This window comes from Chroicocephalus ridibundus, chromosome 18 (genome assembly GCF_963924245.1).
Source record: "Chroicocephalus ridibundus chromosome 18, bChrRid1.1, whole genome shotgun sequence".
NCBI classification, from domain to species: domain Eukaryota; kingdom Metazoa; phylum Chordata; class Aves; order Charadriiformes; family Laridae; genus Chroicocephalus; species Chroicocephalus ridibundus.
Genome location: NC_086301.1, coordinates 3638755 through 3657676, shown reverse-complemented (window position 1 = coordinate 3657676; position 18922 = coordinate 3638755). Strand labels below are relative to the sequence as shown.

The 18922-nt window shown below is 48.8% G+C and overlaps 1 protein-coding gene across 2 annotated transcripts in view; it reads right to left on the bottom strand.

The window, feature by feature from the left end:
* Positions 1-18922, bottom strand: part of GRIK4 (glutamate ionotropic receptor kainate type subunit 4) — a 203325-nt gene that overhangs the window by 39656 nt on the left and 144747 nt on the right. For both annotated transcript variants that reach the window (XR_010073621.1, XM_063355167.1), the window contains exons 7-8: positions 17799-17852; positions 5944-6105 (exon numbers count right to left, since the gene is read on the bottom strand). Coding sequence is in view for 1 of the 2 variants with exons in the window: in XM_063355167.1 (XP_063211237.1) it covers positions 5944-6105; positions 17799-17852 (216 nt within the window). In the remaining variant the exon portion in view is untranslated. The remainder of the gene's footprint in view (positions 1-5943; positions 6106-17798; positions 17853-18922) is intronic.

The following is an 18922-nucleotide window of genomic DNA, read 5'->3' as shown; positions in this document are numbered from 1 at the left end:
CTCAGCTTCCTAAAGTAACTATCCCTTTCTAATCAAGGTGTGGGTTTTTTGGTGCTTTGGTGACCTCTGATCAATCTGCTGGCCAGGGAGTTCTTAAAATAGGCAGCTGGGCAGAATAAAGATCCTGTGCCTGCACCCGCAGAAGAAAAGATGACTGTGCTGCTTCAGCCTTCATTACACACCAGAAAGTGTTTTGAACAATGTTTTGAGAGGTAGATCCACAAGAAATAACATTTCATTAGATCTGCTTTTTAAGCAACTAAATCCTGGCTTTCAGATGCCATAGAGACCATCTAGTCCCTTGCTACCACCTCCAGCTTCCTGCTGGGTGTCACCTGCTCTGTAATGGCTTTGCTGAAGGAATGTCCAGAATCACAGAGCTTGTCCCCTCTCCTTCTCATCTTTCCTTTGTGTGCCTTTAATCAGATTTCTTTGTCCATCAGGCCTCACAAACCATGTTTTTCGCCCATGCACAACCATTTCGATGTTTTTTATCTAGTTAATAAGCAGCCATTTGCGCTCTCATGTTCACTGTTGTGCCTAAGATTTCACTTTTAATTATTGTCACCCCCTGACTCTACTGGAATTAAGCCGTTGCAGCTCATTACTATCAAGGCTACATTTTCCTCATGGCTACTTCCAAGAGCATCCTCCTACCATCCCAGCTCCTGGCAACGGGTTCGGTCTCGGGCCCGGGGCTCCTTTCTCTGACATTACCCTGTTTGCGACTTACGGCACTTCAGCAGCGTCTGCATCCCTATTCCTCCCAAAGCCCGATTAGGTTTATTCGCTTCTGCCTGTGGCCCTGCAGGAACAATCTCGCCCAGTCCAATCATCCCAACGAACCTTTGGCTTCAACCGCGTCACTAATTGGAACAGAGCGAGTGAGACTTAACCCTGCTTGATCTTACTCGGATCAGTGGTAAGACCTCATTGACCAGCATGGCCCAGGGATTCAGCAGTTAACAAGCAGCACGAAATCTTAAAACGTACAAGCCGGCACAAGTTAAAAGGCACAATTCCAGCCTAATGTTAGCAAAACCCCCAACACCAGCTCTAATGGCACCAGTAACCCCTCATTTTCCCAACCCTGGTACAGACTCACATTTGCTCTGTCACTTCCCTCCTGCACACACCAGTTTAATGTTTTACACAAACAGCATCCAGGGACTTTCCGGCCAACTTAACCGGCATCTGTCAGCCCCGAATCTGATGCTTCTCCCATGCCACAGACAGCACCTTTGGTCATCTATCTTGGGAGCTTTCTGCTAGTAATAAGGATTGACTGGCTCCAGAGCTATGAAACTTTATTACAGCTGTTTTGCAGGAGGTAAACTGTAACACTGGAGGAGCTGAGTGGCCTGGGGACACACAAAGAATTGGTGGCAGAGTGGGAACAGAAACTGGGCATCCTGGTCCTGTCCTGCCTCAGCAATGAGATACCACAGTTCCCTTTGCAACAGCAACAAGCCTCTGTCCTGGGCTTCTTCCCTTCTGTTCAGGGGTAAGTCTGCTACTATTTTTTCTTAGTATTCACATCTGACCTAAACATTCCCCCCTCCTGGGAGACATTTTCCAGAGCTTCTTAAAGGAGCTGATATATCCTTCTTCTACCTTTCTTTTTTACCTTCAATACAAGCTCCTCTCCTAATAGGATCTCTCCAGCCTGTCCTGCCCTTGGCCCCTGTTCCATGAAGCTCTTTAGCATATACTTAATTTTAACTGTAGACCAAATCCCATTCAGATTACAGAATACCATACACAATTAGCAATTGCTTTCCTGAATTAGGAACCAGTTGGCCAAACGAAAATTTTACGAGAACAAACACAACCCCTATAACCCCAAAGTTTCACTATCTCATACCAAATCCAAATATTGGCCCAGCATTTTTCATTTTCTTCTGTTGGGTTTTCATTTCCATTTTCCCTGAGCAGTTAATGATCTCTTATTAGCTGGTGAGCAAGAGACTTGTAGATCTTAGTGAAGCATTTGACATTATTGATTGGAATATTTCACTCCTTAGCTTCGAACAATTTGTTAGGATTCCTGGCAGCCCCCTTATGATTTCAAGCAATTTAGGGATTAGGGAGGGGGTTGCGATGCACAGGATCAATCCTCTTGGTACGGAATGGGGCACAGGCTCTGCAGAGGGAATGGTTCACAGTCATATGGCATTGGAGTGCAGCAGCTCCTCTGGGTTCTTTGGTCTCTCTGGCTTTCATAGGTAGGCAGGTGTCTTCTTGCAAGGTTAACTGGGGGGGTTAACACAAACTCACTGCTTCCAGCTACCTCCTGCAGCCCAGAGAGTTCGGATGAGCGCTGGGTCACTTTAGCACACCCACTCCGCTTCCCTGAGGGCTCACGCACGTTAGTGGTGTGCTAAGTGAAGCTCCTTGACTTTGCGCTGGAAGAGAAGCAGAGGGGCCACATGGTCTCTCGTACCTTGGGGCCATAATCTCCAGCAGAGGAGGGAAAGCTGGAGGCAGCACTTTTTTAACATCCTCGACAGAGATTCAGCAAGCGGGAACTCTCGCTGCTCTCATGTACATCGCCTCAACTTTCTTCATGTCGCCTATAAAATCTCTCACTACCTTTTATGTTCTCATTTTAAACCACAGCTTTGTCACTCTGTCACAAAAAGCCGATTTGCCTGTTAACAAATTGATTCTCTTCCTTGCGTGCATCATCTGATTTGTGCAGATCCCTGTTGTTTTTGTACTGTCTCTGCAATGCCAGAGCTCCGTGACAGGCTGCACGTGAAATAAGCTCAGTGGCGGTCCTCTGCTCGCAGATTCATGGGGGACTTCCCTCTATCCCCAAAGCCCAATTTGTAACAATGAAAGTTGCTGATAAAAACTGCCACTTGATGGATGCCTCATCAGAACAAGGCTTCAGAAAAGGGGGCAGATGGTGGGGTGGGCAGGCAGGCTCACTGCTCCGTTCCCCTCGGCACACCGGTCAGCATGAGGAGAGGCTGTAGCCGAGAATTAAGGAGCTGTTGCAGGGTACAACTGCGACACAAAGCCCTGGGAACAACTAGAAAGGGTCAAGAAACAGACCTCCAGCCCTCGCGCACATCAGCTGGCAGGACCATTCCCACCAGCGTCTTTAAGGCAACTAACGCTATGGGATGCCCTGCGCCTCGGGAGCGCGGGCGGTGCCTGAGCTCTACCCTGCTCCACTACAGCTCCTTGCTGGATGCAGCACACCTTCCTCCAACACCAGACCGGCCCTTCTAGAAACTATCAGCAGGTTAAGCATACCTGAGTGGAAGATCCCTCTTCTACTATTTTTTTATGGTAATCTCCCACATAAAGACCACGCTTAAAGGTAAACTGATATCCAGGCAAATATGAACAGGTTTGGCTAGTCTGGGTTTTGCCATGTGGGGTTTTTTTCACATCTTCCTAAAACATTATCATCTGTATCTTTGCCCCCAAACATAACACAGAGAATTAAAACCATTAAAATCCTCTGAAATAGACTTTACAATCTGGATTTTATTCAATGACATAAACACTTAATTACAAACATCTGTTTTAGACTAAATTCTAATTACCTAATCTAGCCATCTGTAATTTGAATGATTTTCTCTGATTTCCTTTCTTTGCAATGTGATTAATGAGAATGGCATTAGAGCAAGCAGCTCCCTCCTCCTTCCTCAGACGCTTTCTGAGCACTAGCAAGAAAGCCCTGGGATTTTGCAGCTCACAGGAAACCTCCCTCCTGTCACTTCCAGCTGTTGAGCTTCCTTTTCTCCTTTTAGTATGAGCTATCCCACGAGATATCTGCTTCCCAGCACTAAAAGGGGATGTTCTTACACAGAGAGATGCTTCTCTGGCAGATGAGACCCGCCAGACTTCCAATGGCAGAGACAACACATGACAAAATGGCACTGGCTTTCCCTTGCAGGCACAGGGGAGGAAACACATGCCCTGCCTGGGAATATTTCACCTCACCTCTGCTCTGTATCTTCACCACCCAGAGCAAGGCACTTTTCTCATCACCTGGGACATGGCACATTGGCGATGGAAGCCTTGCTACAAACACGGAGTGAACCTTTGCATCATCACAAAGAAATCATCTTTTGGTTAAGACTCTACCCTAGGGTTCAGAAGAACTGAACCCATTTTCCAATCGTGCTGTAGATTCCCTGACTCTGATGTAACTGGAAAAGTCACTTCCCTTCCACACCTCCACTTCCCATTTGTACACCAAGAATAGCAGTCCAACCTGAGCCGCTGACCACCAGCCAGCACAGGGGGAGCCTCCCAGCATAGCCAGGAGCAGGCAGGTGCTTGGGCAGGCACTGCAGCCCCCGGGCTCATCCCCTAATGGCAGCAGGGATGGAGAGGTTCAGGTCAGCGGGATGCAGTGTCCCCTCCCTCCAGACATGTCCTCCCTGGCCCAGGAGAAAGCCTGCTGTATGGCGGATTGAGCTTTATGAATGCATTGAAGTAGCATCCAGCTGGCTTAATATTACACTGATGGGTGATTTAGGCTCAGGCTCACAAACCAAACAGCTCCTTCCAGCTCTGAACTCCTTCACACTTCCAAAAAAAAAAAAAAAAAAAAAAAAAAGTGCTGCAATGGGGCACACCCTTGCCCCCTTCCACCTACAGATTTTGCTGGTTGTTCAAGATAACACAGGGTAAGAAGCCACAATGAGACCAGTTATTTCCCCTTCACACCTGCTACACTCCTGTTCCTACTGTCTTCTGCTTGTACTATTAGAAGGACATTTATTTTTAATGACTCTGAACAGTGTCTGCAACTGTCATCCAAAAAAGAAGCTTCCTGGTAGCAATCCTAGAGAAATTTAGCAGGGCAGACAGCAAGCTCACTGCCCTCTGTGCAGGAGGGAGAGTAGGATGGTCCCAGGCACAAACTAACCATGGCCTGAGCTCCGTGTCACACCAATGGGATGTGGACACAAAGGGCAGAAAGCTCCTTATTTTCCCTGCTTAAGATCACTTTGTAGTGATAATAAGGAGGGTTTTCAGCAGTACGCAGCTGCCTCAGCTTGTCAAGGGGACTCTGAGTTCATTAAAAATGATGCAAAGGGTTCCACTGATGGCATTTTCTCTCTGCCCCCTCCCCCAGCTCCAGCCGCAGCGCCCTGCACCCCCGATTTGGCAAATCTGCTTTGCAAACCTTCCCAGTTATGAAGAGTCCCTGGGGAAGATTTCGGTGCCGATCTGCACTCTCATCAGGGAGATGTCGGAGCATGCAACACAGCCCCTTGGCATCTGCTTAAGCCCAGCCCTTTCTATGCTATTTGCATCCAGCCTCCCCCTTCCACAAGCCATTTTCCTAGAGGTAAATACAAATTTCACAAGGGGAACACTGAATCAGGGCTGCATCATCCCCTGCACTCGCATATAAATATAATTTAAATTAAGATTAGGCTTGAATTTAACGCTGTACAGCCATACACGCACAGACAAGCCCTCTAAAGCTCTGCACCCATGCAGCTCCCCAAGGTCCCTTTGGGCAACCACAGGCTTCCAGGATCGCTTTCGTACGCTCCAGAACAGGACGCCTCCCCTGTAAGTCACAGCTTGACACCCCAAGTCCTCTCCTACCTACTTAACTCAACTAAAATGCTCTGTCTGCTTCATCCTTCCCACTCCTGGACTGCCATCTCCCCAAGACCGACAACCGCAAAAGCCAATCCAAGGTACAGCAGTCCAACAGCAGCCGGGTGATGTGCCCAAGCTCTTTAGCGCAGGAGTTACCTGGATTAATAATTAGTCAATACCATGCACCCATACATTTGAGACTGAGACCAGAGTTTCTACCTCTGCATGGTCTTCACTCACACTGCATCGCCAGTGTCTGTTCAGAACCAGCCCACAGCTCTTTTCACAAGCTTTTCCTGGTGGACTATAGCACCTTCTGACTCATGGAGGCTGCGGACAATGGGAATGAATTTTACTTACGGCTGGCCCAGTAAAAGGAGCGTGATCGCAGTTCTCCTGCCAGGACTGGTTGAGGCTCTGGACAAACTCTTGGAAGAAAGCATGAGACTGGTTGAAAATGGAAAATCCCAGGATGTTGACTCGATCGTCCAGCAGGCTGTCCAGGCGCTGGAGGGAAAACTCCTAAAGCAGCCCAAAACAGAAAACAGGATTAGGGAAGAAAACGGGCACCAAAAGCTTCAAAACCACTCAATACCCTTGAAAAGAAGAGGGGACCAGGCAGCTACGAGAACCTGCTTGTGGAACCTACCACCTCCAAGTTGGGGCTGAAAACCACCCACTGGCCAGTAAGGAAGAGCCTGGGTGCTAACCACAACTCGACTCAGTGTGCTGCCTGCCTTATGCTGTTAGTGAAGATGTCAGGCAAGTCCAGTACTTTACTGGCCAAGTTCCACAAAAAGACCAAAAACCCTCCAAAAGAGGTTTGGGAAATTTTCACTTCTGAGCTGTGGTTCCTGGCAGCCACACCTGCGTGTGGTGTTATTCTCCGCAGCTTATAAACCAGCTCTTCTGGCAGGAGGTTCCCTGTAACACAGAGGTTACAGCAGAGGAGGGAGGTGGATGATATTTTTCAGATGAAGCCAGTAACCTGCTATAACTGGACCCCAGCCTGGGCAGCAACATCGTCTGCTCAGGAAAGCCGCTCTACCACCACCATATCCAATTTGGTGACACTGAGTTTAAACTGTTAAATTAAATCAGTTCCTCCCCACAGGGCAATCCTGCCCTGCTCCTCTCTGCCATCGGGTACCAGGAGGAGATGCCACTCACGGGACGCCCTAATGCCCCGTGGAGGGTGGGAAGGTGCTTTGACTGTGGGCTTTGGAGTGTGGCCATTCTCTTGCATTTCTGAAGAGCAAAGGGGTAAGATGCATAAAAATGACTGTATATTAAAAAAAAAAATAAGAGCAAAAAGAGAGCGCTCCATTTTGCTACTCACATCAATGTAAGCAGTTACACGACAAAGCCAGTTTCCTGAAGAAGAGTCCAGCCCTCCTTGTCCTATTAGCAGGAAATAATGGTGCCTTCCTCACTAATTTCTCTTTTGCTAATTGCTAAAATGGAGTGAGAAGGTGGGAGTAATAGTTTCAGAAACTGCTGGATACCCATTCTCTTCCATCACTAATACAAATGTCTTTTGGCTCCGTGGACTATGAGATTTCAGCAAGTCAAGTCATTTTTTATCTTTCCTGCGTATGCGTGCACGTAGGAACAATGTCTGTAAATCTCTGAAACATGGAGTTACAAGACTATTCCAGCACGGCAAACTCCCACGAGAATGTGATCAGACACAGGATTAAGTGCATTTTGGACACAACCGCATTAACGTTAGGTAACATGAAATTGCCTGTGAACTATTGATTCATTTGAATGATATTATCCTCCTGCCTTCCTGACAGGTTATCCATTTACCCACAGCATCCTGTCAACCCGCGCAGCGAGGGCAGATGGCTAATGAGGACCTGGGCCCGAGGAGATCCTGGATGCAGGCAGAGCAGCAGGAGATATGTTGAGCCCCTGCAAAATACTACCTGCCCCCAGCCAGAGCCGGAAGGCAAATTGCACGGGGCACAACACGAGCAGCTGCCCGACGGCCCTCTTGGCTTCGGTATATGCAGAAGGAAAATGAGATGTTACCTACCAAAACAGCCACAGAGTCCAAGGCTTCAGCCTCAGGTCAGACCGCCCCAATCTCAAGGCAGCTGAAATTAGTGCCTTTATTTATTACGCCTTTTCTCCTCCAAAAACATTTCTAAGCTTTTGAGGCTGCTCAGGCCCTGGCAGGTTTGTTACACTCTTGTTACGCAGGTTGTTTACTTCCTAAATTAGCAATTACTGGACGCAGGAATGAGCCCCTCTGGTCTCAATTCGCATGGGGGAAGCTGAGGCAGAGGCACGCTCTCTGCCCTGGTCACGCAGCAGTGGCAAGGCTGAACCCATGGGCATGGTCTGCTGGGGCTGGCTGAGGGATGGGGTCAGTCCCGGCCCCCGGCTCCGCTCCCTGCGCAGCTTTTGGGAGGGACCCCTGCCCGCATCATCCCAATTCCCTGGGGAAATTCCCGCTCCCGGCCAAGGACGGAGGCAGCTGCCAGCGCTCAGTGACTGACAAAGCAGCAGGCAGACCCAGACGCGCTCCCCCCGGAGCCAACAATTTGCTCTGGTTCAAATGTTAACAGCAGCTTTTTCCCAGCTCCCATTAGTGGTGGCTGGTCATTGCAAGCTTTGGTCTTTTTCTACAGCCAACACTCCCCGTATCTGTCTTTTCCTAGGCAAGCCTCCAGCTGCAGAAAGCCCGTTTCTGTTGCTGTCATGCTTATAAAGCATCCGTCTCTGTAACACACGAGGATCGCATGGCCTGGACACGACCCTTTCCCTGCACTGCTCCCTGTCCCTTCCTTCCACTCCAGCTCCAACCCCTTGCCTTTAAATGTTTTTCCATCAGATGTGCACAAGAGCATCCTACGGACCCAGGTCAGAAACAAGTAAATGAGCCATGACCTGCCTATGCAATGAGATGGAGATAAACCGTCCTTGGGGGACACACTCCATTTGCAATGGGATAAGAGAGATTTGGTAAGGTCAGGCTCGCTACGGAGGGCAAAGGGGTGAGAGCATCCAGATACTCCAGTAGCTGCCAGCTCAGCTTCTGTCCTTACTTGTTTTTTTCCTTTCCTACACGGTCATTCACCACGCTTGACATTTCCAAACCCACGTTTTGCAAACACAAACTCATTTGCCATTCAAGCCCTGCACCACTCAGCTGATTTCCAGCACTTGATGCCCCATCTGTCAGCCCGTGTCCCGCCTCCCGCCCTGCCCTCCCAATGGCAAGCGACGGCTGAGCCTCTGACGCCACCTGGCAAGTCAGGAAAAGGGGTGGAAAACTCTGCTCCTGGAGGGGATCTCAGATGGCTCCTCTGACCAGGGGTTAACACATTTCCCTTTCCAAAGATCAGACTGAGACAGAGAAATACTGTTCGTGTTTGAGAAGCGAGACTCAAACACTTGAATGGCTGTATAGAGGGTGCACAGGGATTTGGTGTCAGATCCAAGGATTTCGCATTGAGATGTACCGAAGCTGACTTTTGCCTAAGCTAGGAAAAAACTTAAACAGTCCAAGCACAACTATGGTTTACGTACCTGACCTTGCCTTGACTGCTAGACAAAGCTGGTGGGGCTAGGGCTTACACAGAACGGTTTCACAGCCGCCTTCGCTCTCCTCTCCTCGGGTAGTTACTCTTCCTTATCTGCAGCGCTGGCTGGTGCTTTTGCAGGCTAGAAGATAGCTTTCCAATGCAATAAGAGCAAGGAGCCATTAGGAAAATAACTCACACCTGCCAGCAGATTCTGTTTAATGGGGGACTCCAAGCCTTGCCCTAGCCTCCTCCGCATGTGCAAATCCAGCTTTGTAACCACATACTTTCAGGCAAGATTAGGGTACCTGGTGAGCACAAGCGGGTGTGAATCAAAGAGATGGGTGCAAACAGCATCTCCCTCATTACCTCCTATTCCACTGCCCATGACTTTTTTCCCCTCCTTACACTGGAACAATTGGAATAGTTGACCAGTGCTTTGCCCTTTGTCTCAGTCGAGCTCCTTTATGCCAACCAGTGCAACCTGAGGCACAGAGAAGACCATCAAAAATCATGCCAAGGCTAATTTCAGGTACACCTATCTTGGCTGCCTGAATTCTTCCCCCTCTTTTCAGTCTGCTTTTTAAAGCACCCACCGAAAGTCAATATCCTGTTTCATGAGATATCGGAAGAAGTAGGCCTTGAGGGTCTGCAGCCAACATTAATGAACTTTTACAGAGGAAAAATCCCCAGGCTTTGCTCAAATCACAGTAAATTCTGCAGCAGCACCAGGCAATTACAGCGTAGATTTTCTGACTTCTACTACAGGGCTGCAACCACTAAATACGTGCTGTTAAATAACAACACTTAGCAATTCTATGGCACTCTATATTTTCAAAGTGCAAGGCACACATTAGCTAATTGAATACAAAGGGGTTCCCTGGGAGACGGCACTGGAGGAGTTATTAGAGGATGAAGTCACTCTTGGGTTTCTGTGCTTCATGCGGCACTCGACCCGCATTCTCACTTTACAGCAGCAGACAAAACCTACGGAGTGACCCGAACATTGAGATCATTGGGAGAACCTGGCTAATAAAAGCCACACAGCCAAGCTCTGTAATTCATGATTTTAAAGCCGTGAGCTTGGATTTTCTGGCATCGCTAGCCGTGAGTTACTATCGGGAGATTTACAGGCTGTAGTCTCCATTCCATTAGGAACATAAAACCACAAGGTGCGATGGTATTACTCTGTGCAAGCCTCTCGACTCACACGTTCGGATCGCGTGCCAGCCCATCCTGACCAGGACTCGGCTCCCACCTCAGCCTGCGACGGGGCTCCCGCAACTCCCTGTTGGGTTTCTGATGGAAATCCCCCTCCTGCCCTGCCCCTTTCACTCGGGCTCGGTAACAGCAGCAGCAACGCGCTGCTCCTCACGCTGTCACAGCACAGCGCCGTGGGAACGTACAAAATCCTGTGGGGACTCCTGCCAGCAAGTCATTTCGCCCACAATACCGAGGAGGAAACTGAGGCACAGAGCAAAAAACTGCAAGTAATTAAAAACTGGACAGCACGGTTCAGCCTAAGAGAGACACGGATTAACAACACGCCTTACAATGCAAAGCACCAAAGCCAGGATTTGTATTTAAGCATGTAACTAATGAAATATCCTCTCAAAAGTGCACCTAAGTGATCCACTCCCAGATTAAAGCGGACCCCACAAACGACGGCCAGGTCTTCCCTCACTACTGGCCCCACTGCCACCGATCACAGTTGCCCTCCCAGGTCTGGGAAGAGGCTGGAGACTTCTGCGTGGAAAGTCAAGCAGGGGATTGATTATTAGTGTCATAACAGGCTGCCCGATAAGCAAATGCTTTTTAAAGTGTGGAGCTGCGAACCCTCGAGACTCCCCTGCACTGCCCCGCTGCGGTCTCACTTCAGCGAGTGGCTGCTGGTAATTGCTCACCCCGCAGTGGTGAGACGGCCAGTTTGCTATTCAGCGCTCTGCATCAGCTATTGAGCTCCTTCCAGCTCTATCGATTCAGCTGGTGATATTGTTCTGCATCCCATTTGTGTGTGCAGAACCTCGCTCCCTGACTCGATTCTTATCACATTTTTAATAACCTAGATCACCCAGGAAGCAGGGAGACAGCAACCACTACCTGAACACTAGAAACAAGCATAAAGATGGGCTCGTTTCATATTCAGTGACTCCAAGACCTTCCCACATCCTGCTCGATCTCATCCCAAGCCCCTGGAAGGAACAGCATTTGCTCAATTCAACCTACACTGACAGTAAGACGACCCCCTCCCTCCCTCCCACCTCTCTCTTACTTACACACAAACACATGCGGTATCTTCCTCTCTTAATTACTGCAAGGGCTTTATTGGATTTTTGGGTCTGTTGATTAGCAGCCTCCAAAACACCCTCTGACGCTGTCACTGCCCGCTGCTCCGCAGGAGAAACTCCTGGTGCTCTAAGCTCAGCAGCCTGCACTGACCTCATTCCCCCCAGTCCCAGCCAAGGATCCGGCCCTCTGATGGTGGCGAAGACTGATTTACACCAGGCTGTGGCTGCAGAACACACTGTACTGTTCCTTCTCTGCTTTTATACGGGATGGAAGGAGAACGCTGGGCCAAGGCTTCCATTTCTCTATTAAGCCCTCGCTCTGGCAAAAACTTCCATTTCAAGAGTATTTGGTGCTTAGAAAAGCTGTCACCCTCCAAACACAGACTTTCAACTCCCAGCCTGAGATTGTCTGGCAGTTTTTACGTAAGAGCCAAACCTTCAGCTAGTGCAAAGTCAGCGCAGCTCTAGTGACTTCACTGCTGACATCACTGGATGCCAATGTGCAGCATTATTCACCATTTTAGGGTTAACCAGGGGAGGTAAAGCATCTCAGCTTTTCATTCTTTGGGCAAACAAAACTCTCCCCAGGGAGTCTGTGCCCAGGCCATGGGTGGCAGGACTGGTACACTTAGTCCGAAGGGGCAGGAGGTACATCCTGGTCCCATTTACACCGAGCGGATCTGGTGCCACTGCTCTGCAGTTACTCCAGTTTTCACAGCTCAGGTACAAAAAACATGTTGCGTCCGGAGCAAGACTCACCGACAGAGAGGGGAGCAGAAGGACTACTCTTCCTCCAGGGACACCCAAATAAATGGCTAAAAAATAAACATGGATTCCTCACAAGAAGCTTGAAAAGACTTTGAGGCTCCTGTGCCACTGAGGTCCCCTACAGCACTCTCATACTGATGGAGATCATTAACAGCAGGAAGAGCACAACAAGGAAGAAAAACGTGCAAATCAACAAAGGACACAAAACACAGATTAAAATGAATGACTTTCCCAGGAGACTGGTGGTACCTCTCATCCTCCTTTGTAGCAGAGGCACACCAGGGACTGCCACCCAAGCATCCCTACCAGCCTCGTGCGTGGCTGTGTGCTCATTACATGACTGGGGCATTTGGCCTGTGCAATGGTCAGGTCTTCACAGTCTGTCACCAGTGACCAATTTCTCCCCCGAGATCCTTGCACCTCCTCTGTTGGATGTAGCAGTGGAGAAAATGCCTGCCTTTGCCTCTCAAGATCCTGTTGCCCTCAGGGCTGAGCTGCTGAGTCTGTTAATCATTCTTAAGCTCCTCTAACAACACATTTATTTATTTACTCAAGTGGACAATATTATGTTAAGTGCTTTATGGTTTTCTTGAAAGGCTCAGTTTATTTATAACGTATTGACAGAGTCAATAAGTTTATAATGGGCCACATGTAAAAATCAATTTCTCAGGAAGAAAAAAAGTCATCACAGCAACAAATTGTGGCCTTTTGAGTAGGTAAGTGGATGTGGGAGATCTACCCAAGGCACTGTTAGTCAGCCATTCGCGTAGTTAAAGAGGAACTGTGATCTCAATGAACTTAGGGACAATTTAGGGGAACTGTCCATATAGAATCCAGTTGCTCTTACAAAGTTGATGCATCACAAAAGCATCAGAGTGTGCCATTTGCCAGTAAGGATGGGTCTTTTAGCTCCTCATGCAAGGAGAGCTACTAAATTTTGGAGGCTGTTCTTCAAACGAAAGCAATTTAGGAAAATACATTGCCCACATCCTTAGTAAAAGCAATTTACTTCAACTTATCTGCAGGGAGCGTGCAGTTTGAAGAGTGACAAATCCTCAAAGAGCAAAGAGGTCAAGTGCTAATGTTGGGACCTGAAAAGTACAGCTCTTGGAAAACCAGGGCTAGAAAGTCTGAAAGACAAATAGGACAAGACACCACGAGGGCAGAGGAAAAGAGAGAGGTTTGCTCTCACAGCAGAGGGCCTGGGCTGTATCTGAGAGAATGATTTACTCAACACCTGGAAATCAAGCACAGGGTGGACTCTGAACAACACATAAAGAAGACCCAAGACAGGTAAGGCAGCACAGGCAGCAAAACGCAGGGAGGTACAGTTATTGCTTCGTCTAAATCCTCCTTTCCTCATGCTAACTAGAATGAGGAGAAATTGCTTTGGCATCCTCGCAAAAACCTGATTTGTTTGCCCTGCTACCACATGCCACTGAAAATATGAACCATAAATCCAGAGAATGATCAGGGCTCTACAAAAAGGTTTGCATCACCTACTGGGAATGGGGAAGGCTGGCTAGCCCATAAGGTAAAATCTGCCCAAGTATAACAAGAAAGTCTGTGTTCTTCGCTTGTGCTAGAGCACAAGGGAGAACGAGGGTGCTCGTGGCCGGCAGACCTGGTGCAGCTGGGCCAAACCCCACGGCCCGTGCTGGAGCTCACACCGCACAACCACACACAGAAAGAGAAGGTCCTTTCACCAAGAGAAGGTAATCTCACAAAGCACTAAGCTCCACAGTCCCAGCCAGAAACTAACCTGTAGTCCACTTTCCCTCTGGCTTTACTTCACATCTTTCCCTCCTTCCAAAGGATGTTACCGGAATGACAAGCTGCGATGTTGTCTGGGTAATCTGGACACCACTTTCCCCTCGAGTTACAGCAGGGCATCCAGAGCCACAATTCAGCTTTGAAAACATCATCCTATATGAAGACCGACCAACCTCTTTATAAATCACTAACAAAGAAGAAAAAACAGGAAACAAACAAACAAAAAAAGAAACCCAAACCAAAACTGATTTATCTAGTCTCTGGAAATTGAATATGGCAGATGTTTTATCAGCAACAACACCTCCGCACAATATTGTCGGGGAACAAAACGGCGTCCAATGAATAGAGCGTCTGACTCAAGGCACCAGTAAAACTCCTTTACACCTTCCTTCTTACAATAATAATTTTAATTGTTTCAATTACTTCCATCTAATCTCCTTGATAAACTTTTTTTAAATTTAAACCCAGCCTGAGGTCCATACGTTACATTAAATAAAATTATTTAAAAAAAAAAAAAAAAAAAAAAGAGGAAAAAACGGCCCAAGCTACACAGAATTAAGAAGCTAAAAGAATTAATTGTAGCACAGGATTTTGGAGGCGCCCAACACCCCTCCCTGCTCTGTGCTGCTGACTTCAAGGATTTCCAGCACCAGGAGGAACATTTTTTTCTACGCACAACAGCCTGCTTGCAATGCTCTATTTGTGCACTGCCATTATTAGCATTATTAGTATTACTATTATTATTATGGAGCACAGCATCGCCCCCTTACATGGTCATAAGATATGTAGATACACAGAAAGCCTGTGCCCTGCCGGGGAGCGCGGAAGAGTGGAGGAGCAGCGCCAAGCTCATCTCAGCACCGCACAACCCGCGGCGCAGGTCAGCGTTGCCATTAATCATCGGGAAATCAGCCCTCCCAGGAGGGTAGGCCGCGCAGCAAGGCGGGGTTGTCTCCATGTGGAGATGCCAGGAAGAAACTTGGGTCAAACTGAGATTTTCTGCAAGGGGACTGAGGGACAGAAGGGTGCTCAGTTGCCACAATTACCCCGTAACGCAGATGATGGACATGGGGGAAGAAAAATGCAACAGACCTGCTCTGTTCTGCGAGTTTCATTAGGACTCCTGGAAAATTTGTTGAGCTTCTGTTGCTGACAAAAAGGGTCCCTTGAGCTGGCTGAAGGAGGCTGATAATGAATTCGCACGCAGTAAATTAGCCTGTGGATATTTTTACATCAGCCTGCTCGCCTCGGCTGGGATGGAAATGCATCGGGGGCCGAGGACTTCCTCCTCGTTTGCTCCCGCAATCTCCTGCCAAAGGCTGGCATCTGCTTTCACGTGGGGACAGCAACGCTGACGCTCTCTGCAGTCATCAGGCCAGCTACGGAGGAGCCATCACCCCCGAATCCCTCTCCCCATGGACCGGCGCCAGGGGAGTCGCAGTCGCCTCCATCTACCGCTCCGCAGAGAGAGGAGCTGCGACACACAACTAGCTGTCGGCTGGGATGTGCTTATTAAATAAAATTAATGCTAGAAGACAGAAACAGAATTCCCCTCCAGTGCCACAGGGCAGGTGTTTAATTCAGCATTTTATCCCCTTTTCTCTTCTTTTTTTTGCATGAAATATTTTCCCATCTCCAAGCAGCTTAATGCTATACAGACTGTCTATTCCCCTCCTGATGGGCTCTCCCTCCATTTAAAGCCATCTTTTTGCTTGCTCTCCCTGACAGCGGTTCACTATGATTTTATCTTTTCTATTAGGTAGTGATTGCGAAACCTCAGAGGGTTCATTAGAAGCTTGATAATCCCTCCAGATTTATTAGTCTAAATTGCTCACTCCCATCTCTCATCCCCATTTAAATATTACTAATTTCCTCAAACATCTCTTCCATCTGCCCAGGTTTTTGCCCGATGTCACCTTTCTTTAATAGTCCCTGCCAAAAATCCAGTTAGTTCTGCTGAGGGCTGTTGTTTTGGACAAAGTGGTAAAATAACCTGGGTAAACAGATTAATATCCTGGGAGAGTGAATGGCAACAAAATTCATTTCTGTTTCACCTGCCATAACTGCATTACACTAGACAAATGGGTTTCAAAGACAAATTTCACCTCTTGACCTCAAGCAAACGCTCAATCACACCCATGCTCAAAACCAGTCTGGCGGTGGCGGTAGCAGTGGGAAGCTTAATTTTTATAGTTATTTCTGTTGTCTGAGCACCATCCAGGGACACAGACCCCACCGTGCTGGTGATGTGCAAACAGAAATCCCTTACACTGTATGCATAGTCCCGGTCCTTGCGGTCCTGCCGGGACTGGGGAGGGCAAGTGGAAGAAGGAACAGTTGTTGGGACCAGAGGGCAACAAGAGCACTACTTGCTGGTACTCGGAAACGACTGGAGTGGTTCAGTGCTGTGAGCAGGATCTGATGGGGATGGCCACTGTTCCTTACCAGCTCTACCAGCAGCACCAGCACAGCTACGCTCTGACCCGGGGCTGGCACTGGGGGTGAGAAATCACAAAGCAGCAGCCACTGCCTTAAAACAAGTGACCTTCAGCATCCATCACTGGCTCATCCCCTCCAGGTACATCTCTTCCACTGGCTTTCCTGCCCAGCACTGATCATTTGCATGGGGATAAACGGGAGCAGTGAAGCTCATTCTTGCCGGACTGATATTGAGCAAGGTTAGGACCTATGGATCAAGTGCTAAGCAGGAAACAGAATGCTATTAGTTCAGGTAGGAAGCTTGTGTCTTTTTCTTTCTTTTTGCATTTTTCTCTCTTCTGACATCTCCTTTCCTTATCCCTTTTCCATTCTCTGTCCCAATTGCTCTCTTGGCTCTCAACCCCTCCATTTCATTCCTTCCCCCTCCTCCTCTCCACTCCAGCTCTCCTGCCTACACATTTGGCTCCATCCCTTCCCGTCTGTCTCCCACCCAAACACAAAGCGTGATTCAGCTCTTGGCTTTCCTGGCACACGCACACCCTGGCATAAATATTAATAGAAATTAGAGAATATGAGTATCATTTGGGGTTGGAAGGCACCTCCACTTAATCATCCAGCCCATCCTGCTGCACTCAGGTTTCCATCTTCCCCGCACCAGCATTAATAGGTAGGTATCTGTTCTCCCCGGCGGTAGCATTTCCACCACGCCACTTGGCAGCCTGTTCAAGAGCCTTGTAGCTGCTGCAGCAAGAGAAGTTTCTCTGATGTTTATTTTGGGTTTCCCCCTGCTGCTGCCTAAGCCCATTACTCCTTGTTTAGCACAGTACTCGGGGATTTAACCGCACGATCCCCCCATTAATGTTATTAGTAGCTATAAAGCCAAATCACCAGGGGCCATGCTGAAGATATACCCCGCTCTGCCTCTCAACATTTATGGTATCATCCTTCCTTTGTCTCGCACAGCCGCTCTCAAAGGCGCAGCGGAAAAGCACGGGGCTGCAATGCCCTCCACACGCCCGCCCTAGCGCAGCCTGCCCTCCTCCCGGCACAGGGAATGGGCTCGGGGGGGCTGACACCCCCGGCGTCACCCTCCTGAGCCCTCGGTCAGGAGCCACCCGTCTGCTGATGCTTCCCAAGGACCCACACATCTCATCGCACTGGCTCCGGCCGCAATGTCTACAAATCCAGCCTTTGGCAGCTGCGCAGGATCACCCCTGGGCTTTCACCTCCCCAAGAGCAGGGCAAGACTTGCCCTGAGGGATGCAGGGGACTGCATCCCCTCCCTCCTCATCCGTGACTTCCCCTCTCCCCAAGCACATGGCTCTTCCCAACTCTCCCCACGGGCCGAGGAGATCAGCTCCCATTAACATGACTCTACACGCACATGAGAGAAAAGCCGAGAAAAACGTCTTACCAGATTAGTGAAGATATACGTGTAATAGGCAGACGCCATTCCCAGTTCAGCTGCCTGTGAAGGAGAGGAAAGGAGATTAGACCAGCGCCCGACAATCTTCAATCTCCACTCTGGCAAGGCAGAGACTGGGCCACATTTGCTTTTTCATCCTTATCGCTCCCTGCGAGCACTGCTGTCTTCCTGCAGGCGGGGATGGGTGGGACACTGCAACACAATTTGACCTGTGAAATTAAAGTCTAGGGAAGCAATTTTTCAGCAGGGCTGAGCCTACCTCTGAGGTCTCCTCTCCGTGACAGCGCTGACAAAGTACCTGCACAGGGGCTGCCTGGCAGGGAGAAACCACCCGACCCTGCCCGGGCTGCAGTTCCAGACCCCTGTGATCCCCTGTTCCCTCTGTGGCATGGTGCAAGATGACATTCAGGGATTTCTGCACTTGGTCCCATCCTGTGGGTGTATCCAGCCAAGGACAACCTGGAAGGATGATGCCCATTGGAAGCAAAAGCTTTTGCACCCCCAACAGAAATGGTGCTGCAGCCCCAGCCCAAAGCCTCCAGAGCCCCTTGGGATGAGGAATTCCTTGGATGCACTGCATGTTTTGGAGAAAAGTGAGGTTTCCTGCTTTGTAAATGCATGCTGCTTTTCTCCTGTTCAGCTACGAACATCTTCTTGAACATAACGAGGGAAAGCAGCAGTTGAGAGAGCTCAGGGCTTGTCCCCTTTCACCACGATGCAGAGAGCAAGGCAGAAAAAGCTCCACTGGAGTTCCAGAAAAAGAACAGTCATCCCAGAGGTGGTTTTCCCACATGTATCAGTCAGATTTGGGCTCCAGTCCCACAAATTAATTAGCTTGAATGAAACCTAGTAACTCAGCCTGTTCTCCAGAACTTAGACAGGGTTTCGAGGGCCACAAAAATAGAAAAAAAGAGGGTAAAAGTGTATGGAAATGCAGAGAGGAGGACGCATATTTTTCCATGGGATGATCTGTTCTAGAGATCACAGACCAGACCACTGAAGTCCTTTTCCAAAATTCAATATTCTCAGTAGACAAGGAGTTGGTTGTGGGAGCAGATGCTTAGGGAAGTGGGGGATTAATCTGCAGATCCTCCTGAAAGCCTATGTTTCAC